The 15,299-nt window shown below is 35.5% G+C and overlaps 3 protein-coding genes across 3 annotated transcripts; 1 reads left to right on the top strand and 2 right to left on the bottom strand.

Annotated features, from left to right (window-relative positions):
• Positions 1-1,871: 1,871 nt before the first annotated feature.
• Positions 1,872-2,320, bottom strand: LOC133336139 (uncharacterized). Its single transcript, XM_061544436.1, has 2 exons — positions 2,309-2,320; positions 1,872-2,231 (listed from the first exon to the last, which is right to left on the bottom strand). The coding sequence occupies exons 1-2, from the start codon at positions 2,318-2,320 to the stop codon at positions 1,872-1,874; spliced, it is 372 nt and encodes a 123-aa protein (XP_061400420.1).
• Positions 2,321-5,762: 3,442 nt separating this feature from the next.
• On the top strand, positions 5,763-6,203 carry LOC133336138 (uncharacterized). The gene is made up of 2 exons (XM_061544435.1): positions 5,763-5,774; positions 5,844-6,203. Exons 1-2 carry the CDS (start codon positions 5,763-5,765, stop codon positions 6,201-6,203), a joined length of 372 nt encoding a protein of 123 aa, XP_061400419.1.
• A 3,999-nt stretch (positions 6,204-10,202) lies between these two features.
• LOC133336137 (uncharacterized) lies at positions 10,203-13,622 on the bottom strand. The gene is made up of 3 exons (XM_061544434.1): positions 13,611-13,622; positions 13,190-13,545; positions 10,203-10,212 (listed from the first exon to the last, which is right to left on the bottom strand). The coding sequence occupies exons 1-3, from the start codon at positions 13,620-13,622 to the stop codon at positions 10,203-10,205; spliced, it is 378 nt and encodes a 125-aa protein (XP_061400418.1).
• Positions 13,623-15,299: the final 1,677 nt, after the last annotated feature.

Raw genomic sequence — 15,299 nt, 5'->3', positions numbered from 1 at the left:
AATGTCAAAAAAATTGTTGTCGGCACAGAGTTTAAAAAAAAACTATTCTTATTTTATTCCTCGGACAGTTTTGTTTGTCTTTCAGCAAAAACATTAATTGTAACGGTTCATAGGATAACCCAAAAAAACGCAAAGAAGGAGAGTAATTTTAAATGTCGAATATATTCGACAAAAACACTGAAAGGGTTAAAGTATGGACCTATGTAGAAATAATTATGAACAATTTTTCCCAAGCTCCAAAAACTTGGAATACTAAATTATATCCTACAAAAGACCACAAATGGGAGGGATTCTTACATTGGAGGTTAGTCATAGCATGCACCTATATTGATCATTTTCAGAACAGGTTGCTGAAAGTTGACATAAAATTTGGTGGGAACATTCGGCCAAAACCTTCAAAATATCGAAAATAAGGTTCCTTCATATATGCATGACCATCTCCAAGAACCCGGAATGTCCAATTACAGCAATTTTGGTTGGGAAATTCGTGGGATGTAATGTTGTTTGGGCGTTACAACAAAACGTGAACCGATATATCCCATTTCAATACCAAAATATTATACTCGACCGTGGAAGTTATAGAAGTTTGATTGAGCCCCTCAAAATAAGGAACCAATGCAGACAATTTTTCTACTTCAGTCTGTGATTTCTCTATTGGGGTTTAAAAGCACGAAATGGCAAATTTAAACCAGTGAGCGGAGCATTATAGTCGGACGGGACCGACCATATGATATCCTACACAACTTCCATGAACATCTAAATTTCTGTGGTACCACATTCTGAGCTTGGGCAATATTTCGCGATGTTTGCACCCTCTTGATCCACTAGAGGTCAACAAATATTACTAATATTCAGTACAGTCCTTCTAATTACTTGTCCAGATTCCCTTCAACGTGAGTTGTTTTGAGATGTTCGGCTTTCAATTGTGGCTTGCAAATCGACTCAAAAAATAGGTTTTCGGCCCACCTCATCCCAAAATTATTATCCGATCTTCACCGAAAATTGTAGGCGTTGTCCATGACCATACCTGAATACTAGTGAACATTTTCAAAACGATGAGCGCTATATTTCCACCCTGTAGTGTTGTAATGGGTTACTAAATAATATCTGAGTACGTAAGCACCTGTAAACATTTATGCGTAACTCCCACATCCGAGTACATACGACAATAAAATTGGGTATACTATCAACTTCTCGGGTCTATGTCCTTCAGGGGTAAATCTTTACGCTATAGGATACACATTTTGTCATTTTCAACACAAAAGTCAGGGTCCATTTGACCCGATAAATATTGACCGATCTTTATCAAAACAGGCATGCTTATTATTTGGCCCGATCCCCTTCTCCGTGCAAAAATTCGGTATTTCGGTATTTGGTATTTGGGCCATAATTGCGGCTTCTGGAGCGACCAGAAAAACCGATAAAAATAATGTTTTTGGTCCATTTCATCCACTAAATATTAACCGATTTTTTCATTGGCCAGAACCCATCCTACATGCAAAATTTCGTGACGATTGGTCCATAACTGTGGCCTGTATCGTGTTTACAAATTATAATGGACAGACGGACGGACGGACACACATGTCTAGATCGACTCAGCTACAAACTTTTGGGGCTGCTCAAAGCTATAATACCCTGACAATATAGTTGTGTAGGGTATAAAAATATGTATGGGATCTACAACTAAACAAAGGCATTTATTGGAGATTTTCTACTAGAAAGTTCTTATAATTCAATATACCTGATTGTGACTACTTCGAATGACAAATTTCATATATAACTTCTAAAAATCGGTTTTTATATTTTCAACAAAAAATTATAATAACAAATCACAAATAATTTAACCAAATATTAATTGAAACTCAATTGATTTACCACGACTTAATTACAACTGGAGCTGATTCGTAAGTGTGCAAGACAGGAGAAGCCACAGTTTTAACCAAAGCAGGAGCAGAATATGTCTCAACGACAGGTGTAGCCAAAGTCTTGGTAGTATAGGAAGTGGTCTTCACGGCAGGTGCCAAAACATCCTCCACAACATGAGCGGAACTGTGGACAACGGAATGACTTTGATGGGATACGGAAGAGGGTACCGACTTAACCAGGGAACCCGTCTGAGCATAACCATGTTCTTGAACGGTTACAGTACCCAAGGGAGCAGAATGGACCTCAACGGATTCATAAAGACCAGGACGAGCCAAGGCAATAGCGAATAGAGCAGACAACACCACCTGGAGGAACAAGGGAAGACATTATGTATATTCCAAATTCAAATTAGATAAATTCGCTTATTGATTTTATTACTTACCAATTTGAACATTTTGATTTGATTAATTGTTTTGTGTTTAATGAGGTTCTGTATTGCTTCAAATGCTTGAAGTAGAAGAAGTGTAATGATTAATTCCCCAAAAATAAACGTGTTTATATACCGAATCTTTAAACGTTGTTAAGCGTTGGTATATTTTACTTCTAAACACACATACACATACAGTTATGTAGTAATGGTGTTATTGAAAATGCCATAACAACTTTAAAGAATAATAAGGGCACCAATTACTATCATGCGGAGAAGTGAGTGAGTGAGTGAGTGAGTAAAACGTTTTTGGTAGCTTCGAAATAATGTGAGTATTTCAAGGTCATTACATTATTGTTCTTTATAACTTAACGTACATTGATATTAATAATTATGAAAATATATAGATTTTAATAAATCTGGAGAAAATGATTTTCCGATAATATTTATTACACTGTGCGACAAATTTCAATTTTTGTTTTTTTGATAATTACCGGGAAATTCCAACAGTTTATGAAAGAAGGCCTGTGAATTTCTTAAAAACTATTGAATATAAATATATAGTTTGTTTTGGGACTTACAGTAGAATTTGATGTGAATTATTTTATTCTTTGACATAATATACCTAAAATTAAGTTTCATGTTATTTGAATACACTTAGTCGAAAAAAGTACTGGGAAATTTCTTTGAAAAAAAAATACAAGAACATTTTTTTTTTTTGTTCAAAATGTATGTCTATATATTCGGTATATATTATATACAGATTATTCTTGTTCAGTGACTTATGCTAAAACTTGATGGAGAACATTTTTGTTCCTTATACCATCCTTCTAAAACGAAATCTTGGTGGAAAAATGGATAAAAACTTTTAATTAGTACGATTTTAACCCTAAAATTAATTTTGTCTTTTTAAAAATTTTGACGTTTAAGCTGATTTTTTGAGTTTTAGTCTATTCTGAGACTTATAGCAAAACTTTATGGCGAACATTTATCTAAAATATTATGAGCAGCTTTAACACCGTTTTGAATGAGTTTTCAATCACATCACTGGATTTTAAACTTAAATTAAAACCCGTGAACGGGGCCGACCATATGATATCCTGCACAACTCCCACGGAACTCTAACTTTATGTGGATATATATTCCGAGCTTTGGAAATACTTTGCGTTATTTTCACAATCATGGCCGATTAGAGGTCAACAGTTCTTATTTTTTACTCTGTCAACTTTCAAAACAATCAAGTCGACAATTCAGTCCTATAGTGTGGTAATACAAAACAATATCAGAATGGGTAGGCTCCTGTAATTTTTATACCCTACACAGGGTATTATAGATTTGTGCACCCCCAAGAGTTTGTAACACCGCGAAATATTGGCCCTAGACCCTCTTTTATGTATACCGATCGTTATATCTCGACTAGCCGAGTCGATCTAGACATGTGTGTCCGTCCATCCGTCCGTCTGTCCATTATAATTTGTAAACACGATACAGGCTGCAGTTATGGACCAATCTTCACGAAATTTAGCATGTAGGATGGGTTCTGCCCAATGAAGACCCCTATTGTTTTTGAAAAGATCGGTTAATATTTAGGGGATGAAATGGACCAAAAACTAAATTTTTGTCTGAGTTTCTGGTCGCTCTAGAGGCCGCAATTATGGCCCGAACATCATGAAATGTTCCATGCAGAAGGGGATTGGGCCAAAGAATAAGCATGCCTGTTTTGATAAAGATCGGTCAATATTTAGCGGGTCAAATGGACCCTATCTTTTGTGTGAAAAATTACAAAATTTGTATTCTATAGCGTATATAATTACTCCTGAATAACATAGAGCCGAGATGTTGGTAGTATATCCAAGAGGAGTGGTTGACCTTTAAATTGATACTAATTATATTGCAGGTGCTTATGTATTCAGATATTATTCAGTAACCCATTACCACACTGGAGGGCGGAAATATAGCACGGATTGCTTTGAAATTTTCCATGAGGATCCAGGTATGATCAAGGATAACGCCCATAATTTTCGGTGATGATCAGATAATAATATTGGAATGAGGTGGACCGTAAACTTAATTTTTTGCGTTTTTCTAGTCAATATATAGGCCACAATTGAAAGTCGAGCATCATAACACAACCCACCGTGAAGGGAATCTGGACAAGTAATTAGAAGGGATTTACTGAATATTAGTAATATTTGTTGACCTCTAGTCGGTCAAGAGGGTGCAAATATAGCGAAATATTTTCCATGCTCAGAATATATAACCACAGAAAGTTAGATTGTCGTGGAAGTTGTTTAGGGTATCATATGGTCGGCCCCGTCCGACTATACTACTCCGCTCACTGGTTTACGTATAACTTCAACATTTGATTATCAACTTCTCTCCTCGGTTATATTATTCAGGAAAAATATACACGCATTTATACCCGCAAACTATTAACAGATTATCATTTCTTGGCCAGATCACCATCATAGTTGAAATTTCGTAACGTTCGATGGCCAAAAAGATAAAAAATGTTCTTGGTGCATTTGAGCCACTAAATAGTTACCGATCACCACCAAAATAGGAGTCGTCTTGGCTCAAACATACATGCAATTTCGTGACGATTGGTCCATAACTGTGGTGAGTACTGTGTTTCCGAAATATTGAATGGAAAGATGGACGAATACACTTGACTAGGTCGACTCAGCTAGTCGAGATATTACGATCATTATACTAAAAGGTGGGTCTAGAACTTATTTTTCGCGGCCTTATAACTCTTGAGCCACACAAAACTATACCACATAGTTGTGTATGATATAAAACGAGCTCTGAAATAGTTCTCATACATTGCTAGTAATTTTAGGATGTTTGGCACTGAAAAAATCTTTACAACTTTTGCTATAACCCCCATTTCAAATTTTCGAACCAATTTAGGCATCACAATAGCGAAATTTTCAACCAATGTGTTGAAATTTGACATTCCGAATACTTGACGGATTCTAGCCAAATTTTCCAATCCGACAATATGTATGATAATTTACAATAAAGGTTCAGGTTATAGGGTTTCCAAATTATGTAAAGTACTTGACAAATTTGATTTGTTTTCCTGACGAAATATTTTTATTTTACATTAGAAAAATAATTATTTAAATTTGTTTATAATTATTTCAATGAACTTGCAGTTACACACAATAATTAGAATATGACCTAGAAATATCCACTATATTCGAAACTACTACTTCACATGAAGTTATTGTCTTTATTATGTCTTAAACATGTTATGGTATTTTCAATAACAACATTACCACTTATGTGTATATGTGAATGTGTGCGTTTAGAAGACAAACTGTTCAACGCTTTACAATGTTTAAAGATATATATATATAAACACGTTTAATTTTGGGGAAATAATCATTACACGTATTCTTCTTCAAGCATTTGAAGCCACATAGGGAGTCTTCCATACAAAAAAAACAATAAATCAAACAAAATGTTCAAGTTGGTAAGTAATCAAAATAGTTTCTTGAATATGATCATGTAATAAAATTCGTTTATCTCCCTTTTCCTGCAGGTGCTGTTGTCTGCTCTATTCGCCCTTGCTTTGGCTCGTCCTGGTCTCTATGAATCCGTTGAGGTTCATTCTGCTCCCTTGGCTACGGTAACTGTGCAAGAACATGGATATGCCCAAACTGGTTCCCTGGTAAAGTCGGTACCCTCTTCCGTATCGCATCAAAGTCATTCGGTTGTCCATAGTTCCGCCCATGTTGTGGAAGATGTTTTGGCACCTGCCGTGAAGACCACTTCTTACACCACCAAGACATTGGCTACTCCTCTTGTGCAGACATACTCTGCACCAGCTTTGATTAAGACTGTTTCTACCCCTGTATTGCATACATACGAATCAGCCCCTGTTGTAGTAAAGTCGTGGTAATGGAATTGACTGCCAATTCATAGTTTGTTAAATTATTTGTAATTTGTCTAGTATTGTAAATATATTGAAAATGCAAAAAATCGTTTTTGAACCTAATATAATAATGTTTATTTCTTTTAATGCAAAAATAGGTAAAACAAGTAAACACATCGTTAAGTTCGGTCATGACGAACCTTTAATACCTTTCACCATGAGTTGAACATTTAAAATGTCAGAAATCGTTCACACATTCAAAAAGGGGGGGCTATGCTATGGCTAATTTTTTGTATGGCGGAGGATTTAACACCCAATTTTGAGCCAATACGGTTAACAAAGTGCCAATAAATTTCAACATACCCGATATTTGGGGGTGCCATTATATGGGGCTATACCAAAAAGTTGACCGATATATCCCATTTTCAATACCATCCAGGGAGTAGTAACATTGTACCTAAAAATTGTCAAACCCCTAGCTTAAATTTTACAATCTATATCATGATTCTAACAGACGGACAGACACATATATGAACATGCCTATCTCGACATGGAATTTTATTCTGATCAAGAATATATATACTTTATGGAATATCCGGTGAATATGTCAAGGTGTAGCAAACGGAATGACAAATTTTATATACCCTCGACGGTATGGTGTAGGGTATAAACAAGATTGATACAATCAAAATATCTATTACAAGTATAGCTATAGAGGATTCAATTATTTCCCAAATTATGAATTTTTAAAATTTTGTAAAACATTATTAAAAAAAGAAGTTAAAAAGCGTTAAGTTCGGCCGGGCCGAACTTTGGATACCCTCCACCATAGTTATACTGACAGATACATGCAATGAAAATATAGGGAACATACCAAAAAGTGGGCATATACCGATAACTCTACAAACCGATTTGTGTAAACCATTTTGTACACCAAATACAAATTTCAGCAATTTTTAATGGGGACTTTTCCTAAAATCTGTAGGATCCAAAAAGTGGACTGATACTGATAACGCATGGTAGAGAATAAAATCCTCAAATTACTGTAATTTAGATTACAAAGTTATATGAGGGTATGCCTAAAGTGGGACCAATATTGATAACATAGTGTAGGAAATAGTGAATATTTGGGGATATCATTATATGAGGGCTATGCCTAATTAATGACCGGTATAAGACAATTTTGAACCCAATATTTTAATTGTTTATCTCAATTTTTTCCTTCAGGAGGTATCAGTATATTGAGGAGATGAGTTTTTTTATCACAATATCTTTAGAAGGCGGAATGCTCACAACAGATGGCTAAAACGTCCTTGTAGGGTAAAAATTGACTATTCCCCTTAACAACTACCCAACCCCAACTCACGAAAAAAATCAGATAACTATTTTAATATAAAAAAGGGGGTTATATGGGTACTACCCCTAAAAAGGTGTGAATATTAATAATTTTTGGTGGGGAGATTTGTTACCATATACGACTACAAAATACCAAATTTCAGCGAATTCGCTCAAGAACCCTAAAATATCGAAAATTGGGTGGTACCCTTATATGTGGGCTACCCGAAAAAATTGGCCTATATTAATAAATTTTTGTGGAGAATAAGAACTCAAATTACTCAATTACAGCCAATTCGGTGAAAAAATCCGATCAAAACCCCCCAAAAACTGAAAATTGGGAGGTACCCTATATATGGGGGCTACCAGAAAAAATGGACCTATATAAATAATTTTTAGTGGCGAAATTTAGTACCCAATAAGAACCCTATATATAAAATTTCAGCGAATTCGGTTGAAAACCGCGCTCAAGAACCCTAAAATACCGAAAATTGGGGGTACCCTTATATGGGGGCTACTCGAAAAAATTGACCTATAATAATAATTTTTTGTGGAGAGATTTGCTACCGCATAAGAACTCAAATTACTAAATTACAGCCAATTCGGTGAAAAAATCCGGTCAAAACCCCCCAACAACTGAAAAATGGGAGGTACCCTTATATGGGGGCTACCAGAAAAAGTGGACCTATATTTATAATTTTTAGTGGGGATATTTGGTACCCAATAAGAACCCAATTTACCAAATTTCAGCGAATTCGGTTGAAAACCGCGCTCAAGAACCCTAAAATACCGAAAATTGGGGGGTACCCTTATAAGGGAGCTATGCCTAAACGTGGACTGATATAGCCCATCTTCCAACTTGACCTGCCTGCAGACAAAAGACGTCTCTATGCAAAGTTTTAGCGTTCTATCTCGATTCGTTGAGACGTTAGAGTGATTACAACAGACAGACGGACAGACGGACGTAGAATTTTATGCTGATCAAGAATATATATACTTTATAGGGTCGGAAATGATTATTTCGATGCGTTACAAACGGAAAAACCAAACTAATATACCCTCCATATTATGGTGGAGGGTATAAAAACAGTGAGCGGGGCAGCATAATCGAATGGGGCCGATCATATGAAACCTCTCACAACTGCAACTAAACTTCATATTACAGAACAGGCATTCCAATTATTCGTTTTTTTTTTTTTTTTGAGAAAAATTGTTTTGAAAGATACATTTGTAAATTACCCATTTGCCTTAGATTTAAAATTTAAAGTTGCCATTTCTATAACGAAGAAAACTATCTTCCCTTTAATATGTCAACTTATTTGTGTTAATAGAGTAGTTGGTTAAAAAGTTGCAGCCAGTGAAAGACAATTGTGAAGAAACCCCCATAAGGAAAGGAGAAACATTGGGCCGGGGCGACTGAAGAGTACCCTACACCAATTAGGGTATATACAAGAGATGTTTCTACGATTATTATAGTAATATACATTATTGTTTTTGAAATTCCATCAAACCATACTGTTTTTTATAGAAATCCGTTTTCTTCAAGGGGGACCAAAGCAGTTATGTCGAATTTTTTGAAATCTATTTCCTGATATGCGTCCCAAATTTGCTTCAAAATTCAATATCAAAAATATAACTGAGCTGAAAGACCGCAGTTTGTCTATTAGTTAAATTTTCTGACTACCTTTACTGAATGCCTAATATGCAATTGCCGAAGGAAAATACCCACCCCTCAAAAATTTAAGCCCTGTCTTGAAACATCATCCTTTCCTGTACACTAATATTGTATTAAATACTATTAAGTTAGCACTGTATGTTACTCATTTATTTTTAATGTACTTAATTGATTGCTTATTGAAAAAAAAAATAAATAAACAGTTTTAAAAACAAATTCTAAAAATGTTTTTTATTTGTGGACGTCTGAAAAATCTGGTAGTGGGGGTTCATAATATCAGGGGGTTCTTATCATGGCTACCTCCAAAAAAATAAGAAAAATAGAAATCCCAAAAATTTTGGGCATTTTTGGCCAAATTTCACAAAAATACCAGGCGCCCACAAAAAATAGCAAGTAGCCCGCCAAAAAAAAATTAAAAATTCCGAAAATTTTTGGTCTGGCAACACCCTACGCGCCAAAAAAAAAACCCGAGCGCCTAAAAGTATGCTACAAATTTTGAATTTTTTGTAGGGTGTTGCCAGATAAAATTTTTTCCTACATTTATTTTTTTTGGCGGGCTACTTGCTATTTTGTTCTGGGCGCCTGGTATTTTTGTGAAATTTGGCCAAAAATGCCCAAAACCAGGTGAGTGGAAAATTGTGACGTCATCACATGAATAAATGTGGCACGTGTAGGAGCATGTAACTTACCAACGTATTTTTTGTATCCGTAAATAAAAACAAACAATATTTTTAGTGCAATCGTATTTTTTTTTAATTTTTATTAAATATTCTTTGTAAAAAGTGTGTATACATTTAAAAAAATATTAATTTTAATACATTATTTTCTTAATAACTAAACTGATTTTTTGGTCTGTCTCTATTGCCTTGTGGAATTTTCTGATTGAGAGAAACGGATAATTCCAAAAGATATTCCAAATTATGGTTATAGGCGGGCCTGTCATATTTTCAAGCTATTTGTAGATCGTTTTCGTTTCGATTGTCATCAAACGGAAATCCTAGCCGAGCATATGCAATTCACAATAACCTGGAATGAAAAATAAAAGATAAATTAAAAAATATATTTTTTAATGAGAATTTTTTTTAATTTAATTTTAAATAAATATTTGAATAAGAATCTTTAAATTTGGGGTGAGGGTCACTCTTGGTCCAAAGGTGTCAGATAAGGCTGGGTTTTTGAAAATTCGTACTAGAACGGCACGAAAAGTACTAAATGTGGTACAATTTCTATTTGGCGAACTGGTGGAGCTAGAACTGATAGAGGGTAGGATCGATGTATCAAAGGGTTTTCGGAAATTCGAATTCCAACAATGCGAAAAGTACTAAAATGTACAAAACTTGTTACAATTTCTTAGCATTTGAAAGGATAGAGCTAAAACCTTGTAATTTGGAATGCGAATCAAGGTTGAGAAGTGGGGTCGATGTATACGAAAATGAAGCTGGAATTCTGAAATTTGGAATTAGGATCACTGTTAGGGTGTCGGATTGGGGTGAGTAGGAAATTTCTATTAATTATGTACTAAATTCGGTACAACTTGGATTTATATGAACCGATAGAGTGGGAACACTGCAATTTGGAAAGAAGAAGTAGGTTCGATATAGGGAGGTGGTTTGGGAAGTGTGTATACGAAAATGGAGCGGTAATCCTGACATTTTGAGTTAGGATCACTGTTAGTGTAGGATTGGGGTGAGTAGGAAATTTCCACTAATGTGTACTAAATTCGGTACAATTTGGATTTATATAAACCGATATTCTTAACATTTGTGTAACATTTGTAATGCCGGTATAAAATTGTGGTCTCTAGAACGACCCGAAAAAAATACGAAAATAAGGTTTCAGTTCATATGATCTCTTAAATGCCATCCGATTAACACCGAAAAATATGACTGTCATTCTTCACAATAATTGGAATATCATGTAAAATTTCATAGCCATCAGCGCGACATATCCGCCTTCTGTCAACTTATCCGGTCTATGTTCTACAGGGGTAATAGAATGTAAATTATGTCATTATACCCTACACAACTATGTTGTCAGGGTATTATAGCCGCGAAATATTGGTCCTAGACCCACCTTTAAGTATACCGATCGTCATATCTCGACTAGCTGAGTCGATCTAGACACAGTTATGGACCAATCTTCACGAAATTCCGCATAGAAAGGGGTCTGGCCAATGAAGACCCCTTTTGTTTTTGATAAAGATCGGTTAATATTTAGGGAATGAAATGGACAAAATACTTAATTTTTGTCGGTTTTTCTGGTCGCTCCAGAGGCCGCAGTTATGGTCCGAACATCGTGAAATTTTACATGGAGAAGGGGATCGGGCCTAAGAATAAGCAATCGTGTTTTGATAGAGGTCGGTCAATATTTAGCGGGTCAAATGGACCCAGAGTTTTGTGTGAAAAATTATAAAATTTTTATTCTGGGGCGTATTAACTTGCTCCTGAAGGACATATACTCGAGATGGTGATAGTATGTCCAAGATGAGTTGTTGGCCTTCAAATTGATATAAATTATATGGCTGTATGTACTCCGATGCGGGAGTTATACGTAATTAAGTAAAGGTGACTATGTGCATATTATTACTATTACTCCATTAGAGGACGGAAATGTCGCGCTGATCGCTTTGAAATTGTACATGAAGTTCCGATAATGGTCAAAGACGACGCTTATAGTTTTCGGTGAAGTTGAGATTTCATTCAGGGGGTGCAATGAACCGAAAACTTTAATTTTGTCAGATTTTCTAGTCGCTCTAGAGACGATTATTATATACAGAACATCACATATTTTACAAGGTGAAGGGGATCTGACCAAATACTTAGAGCGGATGTTTAGATGATGATCGGTCAATTTTCCGAGGGTCAAATCAACCAAAACCTAAAGTGACCAATTTTTTATTGTATGGCGTAAAAATGCACTTCAAGAAAAAACATTTTGGAAAATATGCAAGACTTAGAAAGAGGAGTTGTTGAGGATGGTGCAAATATCACGAAATATTGCCCAGGCTCAGAATATAGAACCGCCGAAAGTGTGCTTTTCTTTGTAGTTGTGTAGGGTATCATATGGTCGGCCCCGTCCGACTATACTGCTCCGCTCACTGGTTTTTTATAGAAATGGCTGGGTCCATTTGACCCGTTAAATATTGGCCGATTATCATGAAATAAAGTCTGTATTCCATTGTCAGATATTCTCCTCCTTTCGTTGTGTTTGGGCCATAATTGTCATTACGAAAAACAATAGCGGTCTTCTATGACCAGAATCGACCCTGCATGCAAAAATTTGTGATGATTGGTCCATAAATGTGGCCTGTACTGTGTATACAACTTTTAACAGACAGATAGACGGATACACAACAATCACCCATTTGCTGGCACCGCCGAATCTTAAGCCAAATGGGTCTTAGCATTACAGCTCCTCGGCTGAACATTTTTGAAATATATCCATGTTTTGAAATAGCCTCATACAAAATTCCCGCCCCCATTTTCGATATATGAATGAATTTCCCTACCGAAGTGATTGTAATTTGACAATCGGGTTTCTTTGATATTGACGACTTTTTTGATAAAGGTTTTAAATGTGGCATTGTCCACCGCCCCATTTTCGATATTTTGAATATTTTAGCTACAAAAGTGTAAATAGATAAGTAAATATATTCCGACCATTGTCGTAATTGTTCGCATTTGTAAACGAAAGTTGTTGGTAATTTTCATTATTTTGAAGAGGTCAATAGAATTTTTCCACCAAAGTGGCTGTAATATGGCATTCCTGATGAATAAAATATTAGTTCCCAGAAAAATGACAATAAAGGTCCTTTTTTAATAGATCCCTTATGGGATCGTATCAAAAGTCCAATAGAACACCAAACGATTTTTCAATGTGAAAAAATAGCTTCATTTTACAAAACAGAGTAAAACAACATAATTTTTTTAAAATCTTTAACAAATTTATATTTTTAACATAATTACAACAACAAATAATTTAACACGAATTTTGATTCTATTACCAAGACTTAACTACAACGGGTGCTGATTCGTAAGTGTGCAAGACAGGAGTTGACACAGTTTTAATCAAAGCTGGAGCAGAGTAGGTTTCAACAACAGGTGTAGCCAATGCCTTGGTAGTGTAAGAAGTGGTCTTCACAGCAGGTGCCAAAACATCTTCCACAACATGAGCGGAACTATGGACAACCGAATGACTTTGATGGGATACGGAAGAGGGTACCGACTTGACCAGCGAACCCGTCTGAGCATAACCATGTTCTTGAACGGTTACAGTGGCCAAGGGAGCAGAATGGACCTCAACGGATTCATAGAGACCAGGACGAGCCAAGGCAATAGCGAATAGAGCAGACAACACCACCTACGGAATTGGAGGATATTTAAATTAAAATCATTTCATTCTCTATTTTTTTATGCAAAACTTACCAACTTGAACATTTTGTGTGATTTTTAGATTTCGAAAAGAGGGTCTGTGTTGTTTTTGAAATGGGTGTAGATTGATTGTTGTGATTTCTTCAATTCCCTATTGACTTTATATATCAAAATCTAAATTCCAGAAAATTCAATTAACAAATTGATGATCTTTTTGGGAAAACAATAAATCAAAAACAAGTCTTTGAATTATAACATTAAACCATCATCATTTTTATTTTCAGTGGTTTTTATGTGGCTCAACTGACATTGGAGGTTATGAGAGATTACCAGCGTAAAAACCCTATCACAACAAATAAACACACACACACACATTATAGTGCAAGTAATGGAGTACATTCTCGTCTTAACGCCGCCTGTAGTTACTACGAAAACTCAAGAGTTCACGGACCTCTTGCTGTTGTTGGTTGTGTTGAGGTAGGCCATGGTAGGTTTGTGTTATCAAAACAAACTCGAACCGAATCCGAAGAAAAATCATTAAGAATAAAGAATTAAATAAAAGGTAACAACAACCTTAACCTTAGCCCTAGGTGTAGCAACGTGATGTAAAATAAGGGCCACTTGTAATTGTAATTTAAAATATTTTCTGAAGTATTTGTTATTGTGGTGTGTGTGTGTGTGAGCATTAATGCGTACACAAATGGTAAAAGGGCCAGGCTTAACAGTTCGCTGTTGTGTACCAAGAGAAGGGCCAAATTAAGCAAGAAAAAAACAAAACAGAATCGATTAAAATTTGTTAACAATAACACCCATCAGAATGTTTGTACTTCAGATTTTTGTTTTGATCAATTGAATCTGTTACCAAGACTTGTTTTATTGGTGCGGAACAGTGGTTTCAAATAGAAACAATTTTTATACCCTTCACCACACTGTGGTTCAAGGTATTATGTCTCTGTGCATATGTTTGTAACAGGCAAAAGGAAACGTGATAGACGCAGGATTCCTTTTGAGAATATGCATAGAATCACTTTCTGAGTCGATTTACGCATGTCCGTCTGTCCGTCCGTCCGTCCGTCCATGTATTTTTGTGAACAAAGTACAGGTCGCATTTATGATCACTTATTTGGCCCAAGGACGAACCCTATTGAAATTGGGAAAATCGGTTCAGATTTAGATAAAGCTCCCATATATATTTTCGTCTGATGTAATATGAGTGGTCCACCAAAGTCCCTATATATCTTTCGATTTGCACGTAATTTGGCACAGCGTAATGAATTAGGTATAGAAAGATGTGTGTTAAGTTTCCTGAAAAACGGTTGAGATTTAGATATAGCTCTCATATATATTTTCGTCCGATTTAATGTAAATGGTGCACCAAAGACCCTATATATGATTCGATTTGCACGAAATTTGGCAAAGCGCAATGAATTAGGTCTAGAATGATGTGTGTTAAGTTTTCTGAAATCGGTTCAGATTTAGATATAGCTTCTATATCTGACCAAATGAACAATTTAGTATCGGTTGCAGAAGGACATGTTTATGGATCCAATTTAATTTTACTGGTCCTATAAAAATGCGACGTCTGTTGGGATTCATCTGTTGAATATACCCAAAGTGGTGAAGGGTATCATATAGTCGGCCCCGTCCGACTTTACTACTTTCCTTACTGGTTAAAATGTTTCTAACAAAATTAAAATATTCTTTGGAGACCCTATAAATTTTATATATTCTTCATTGGAATAA

The sequence above is a fragment of the Musca vetustissima genome, unplaced genomic scaffold (genome assembly GCF_032173495.1).
Source record: "Musca vetustissima isolate MV318-11 ecotype Yass unplaced genomic scaffold, APGP_CSIRO_Mvet_v1 utg131899, whole genome shotgun sequence".
NCBI classification, from domain to species: domain Eukaryota; kingdom Metazoa; phylum Arthropoda; class Insecta; order Diptera; family Muscidae; genus Musca; species Musca vetustissima.
The sequence above is the reverse complement of the archived record's forward strand: the minus strand, read 5'-3'. Positions and strand labels throughout refer to the sequence as shown.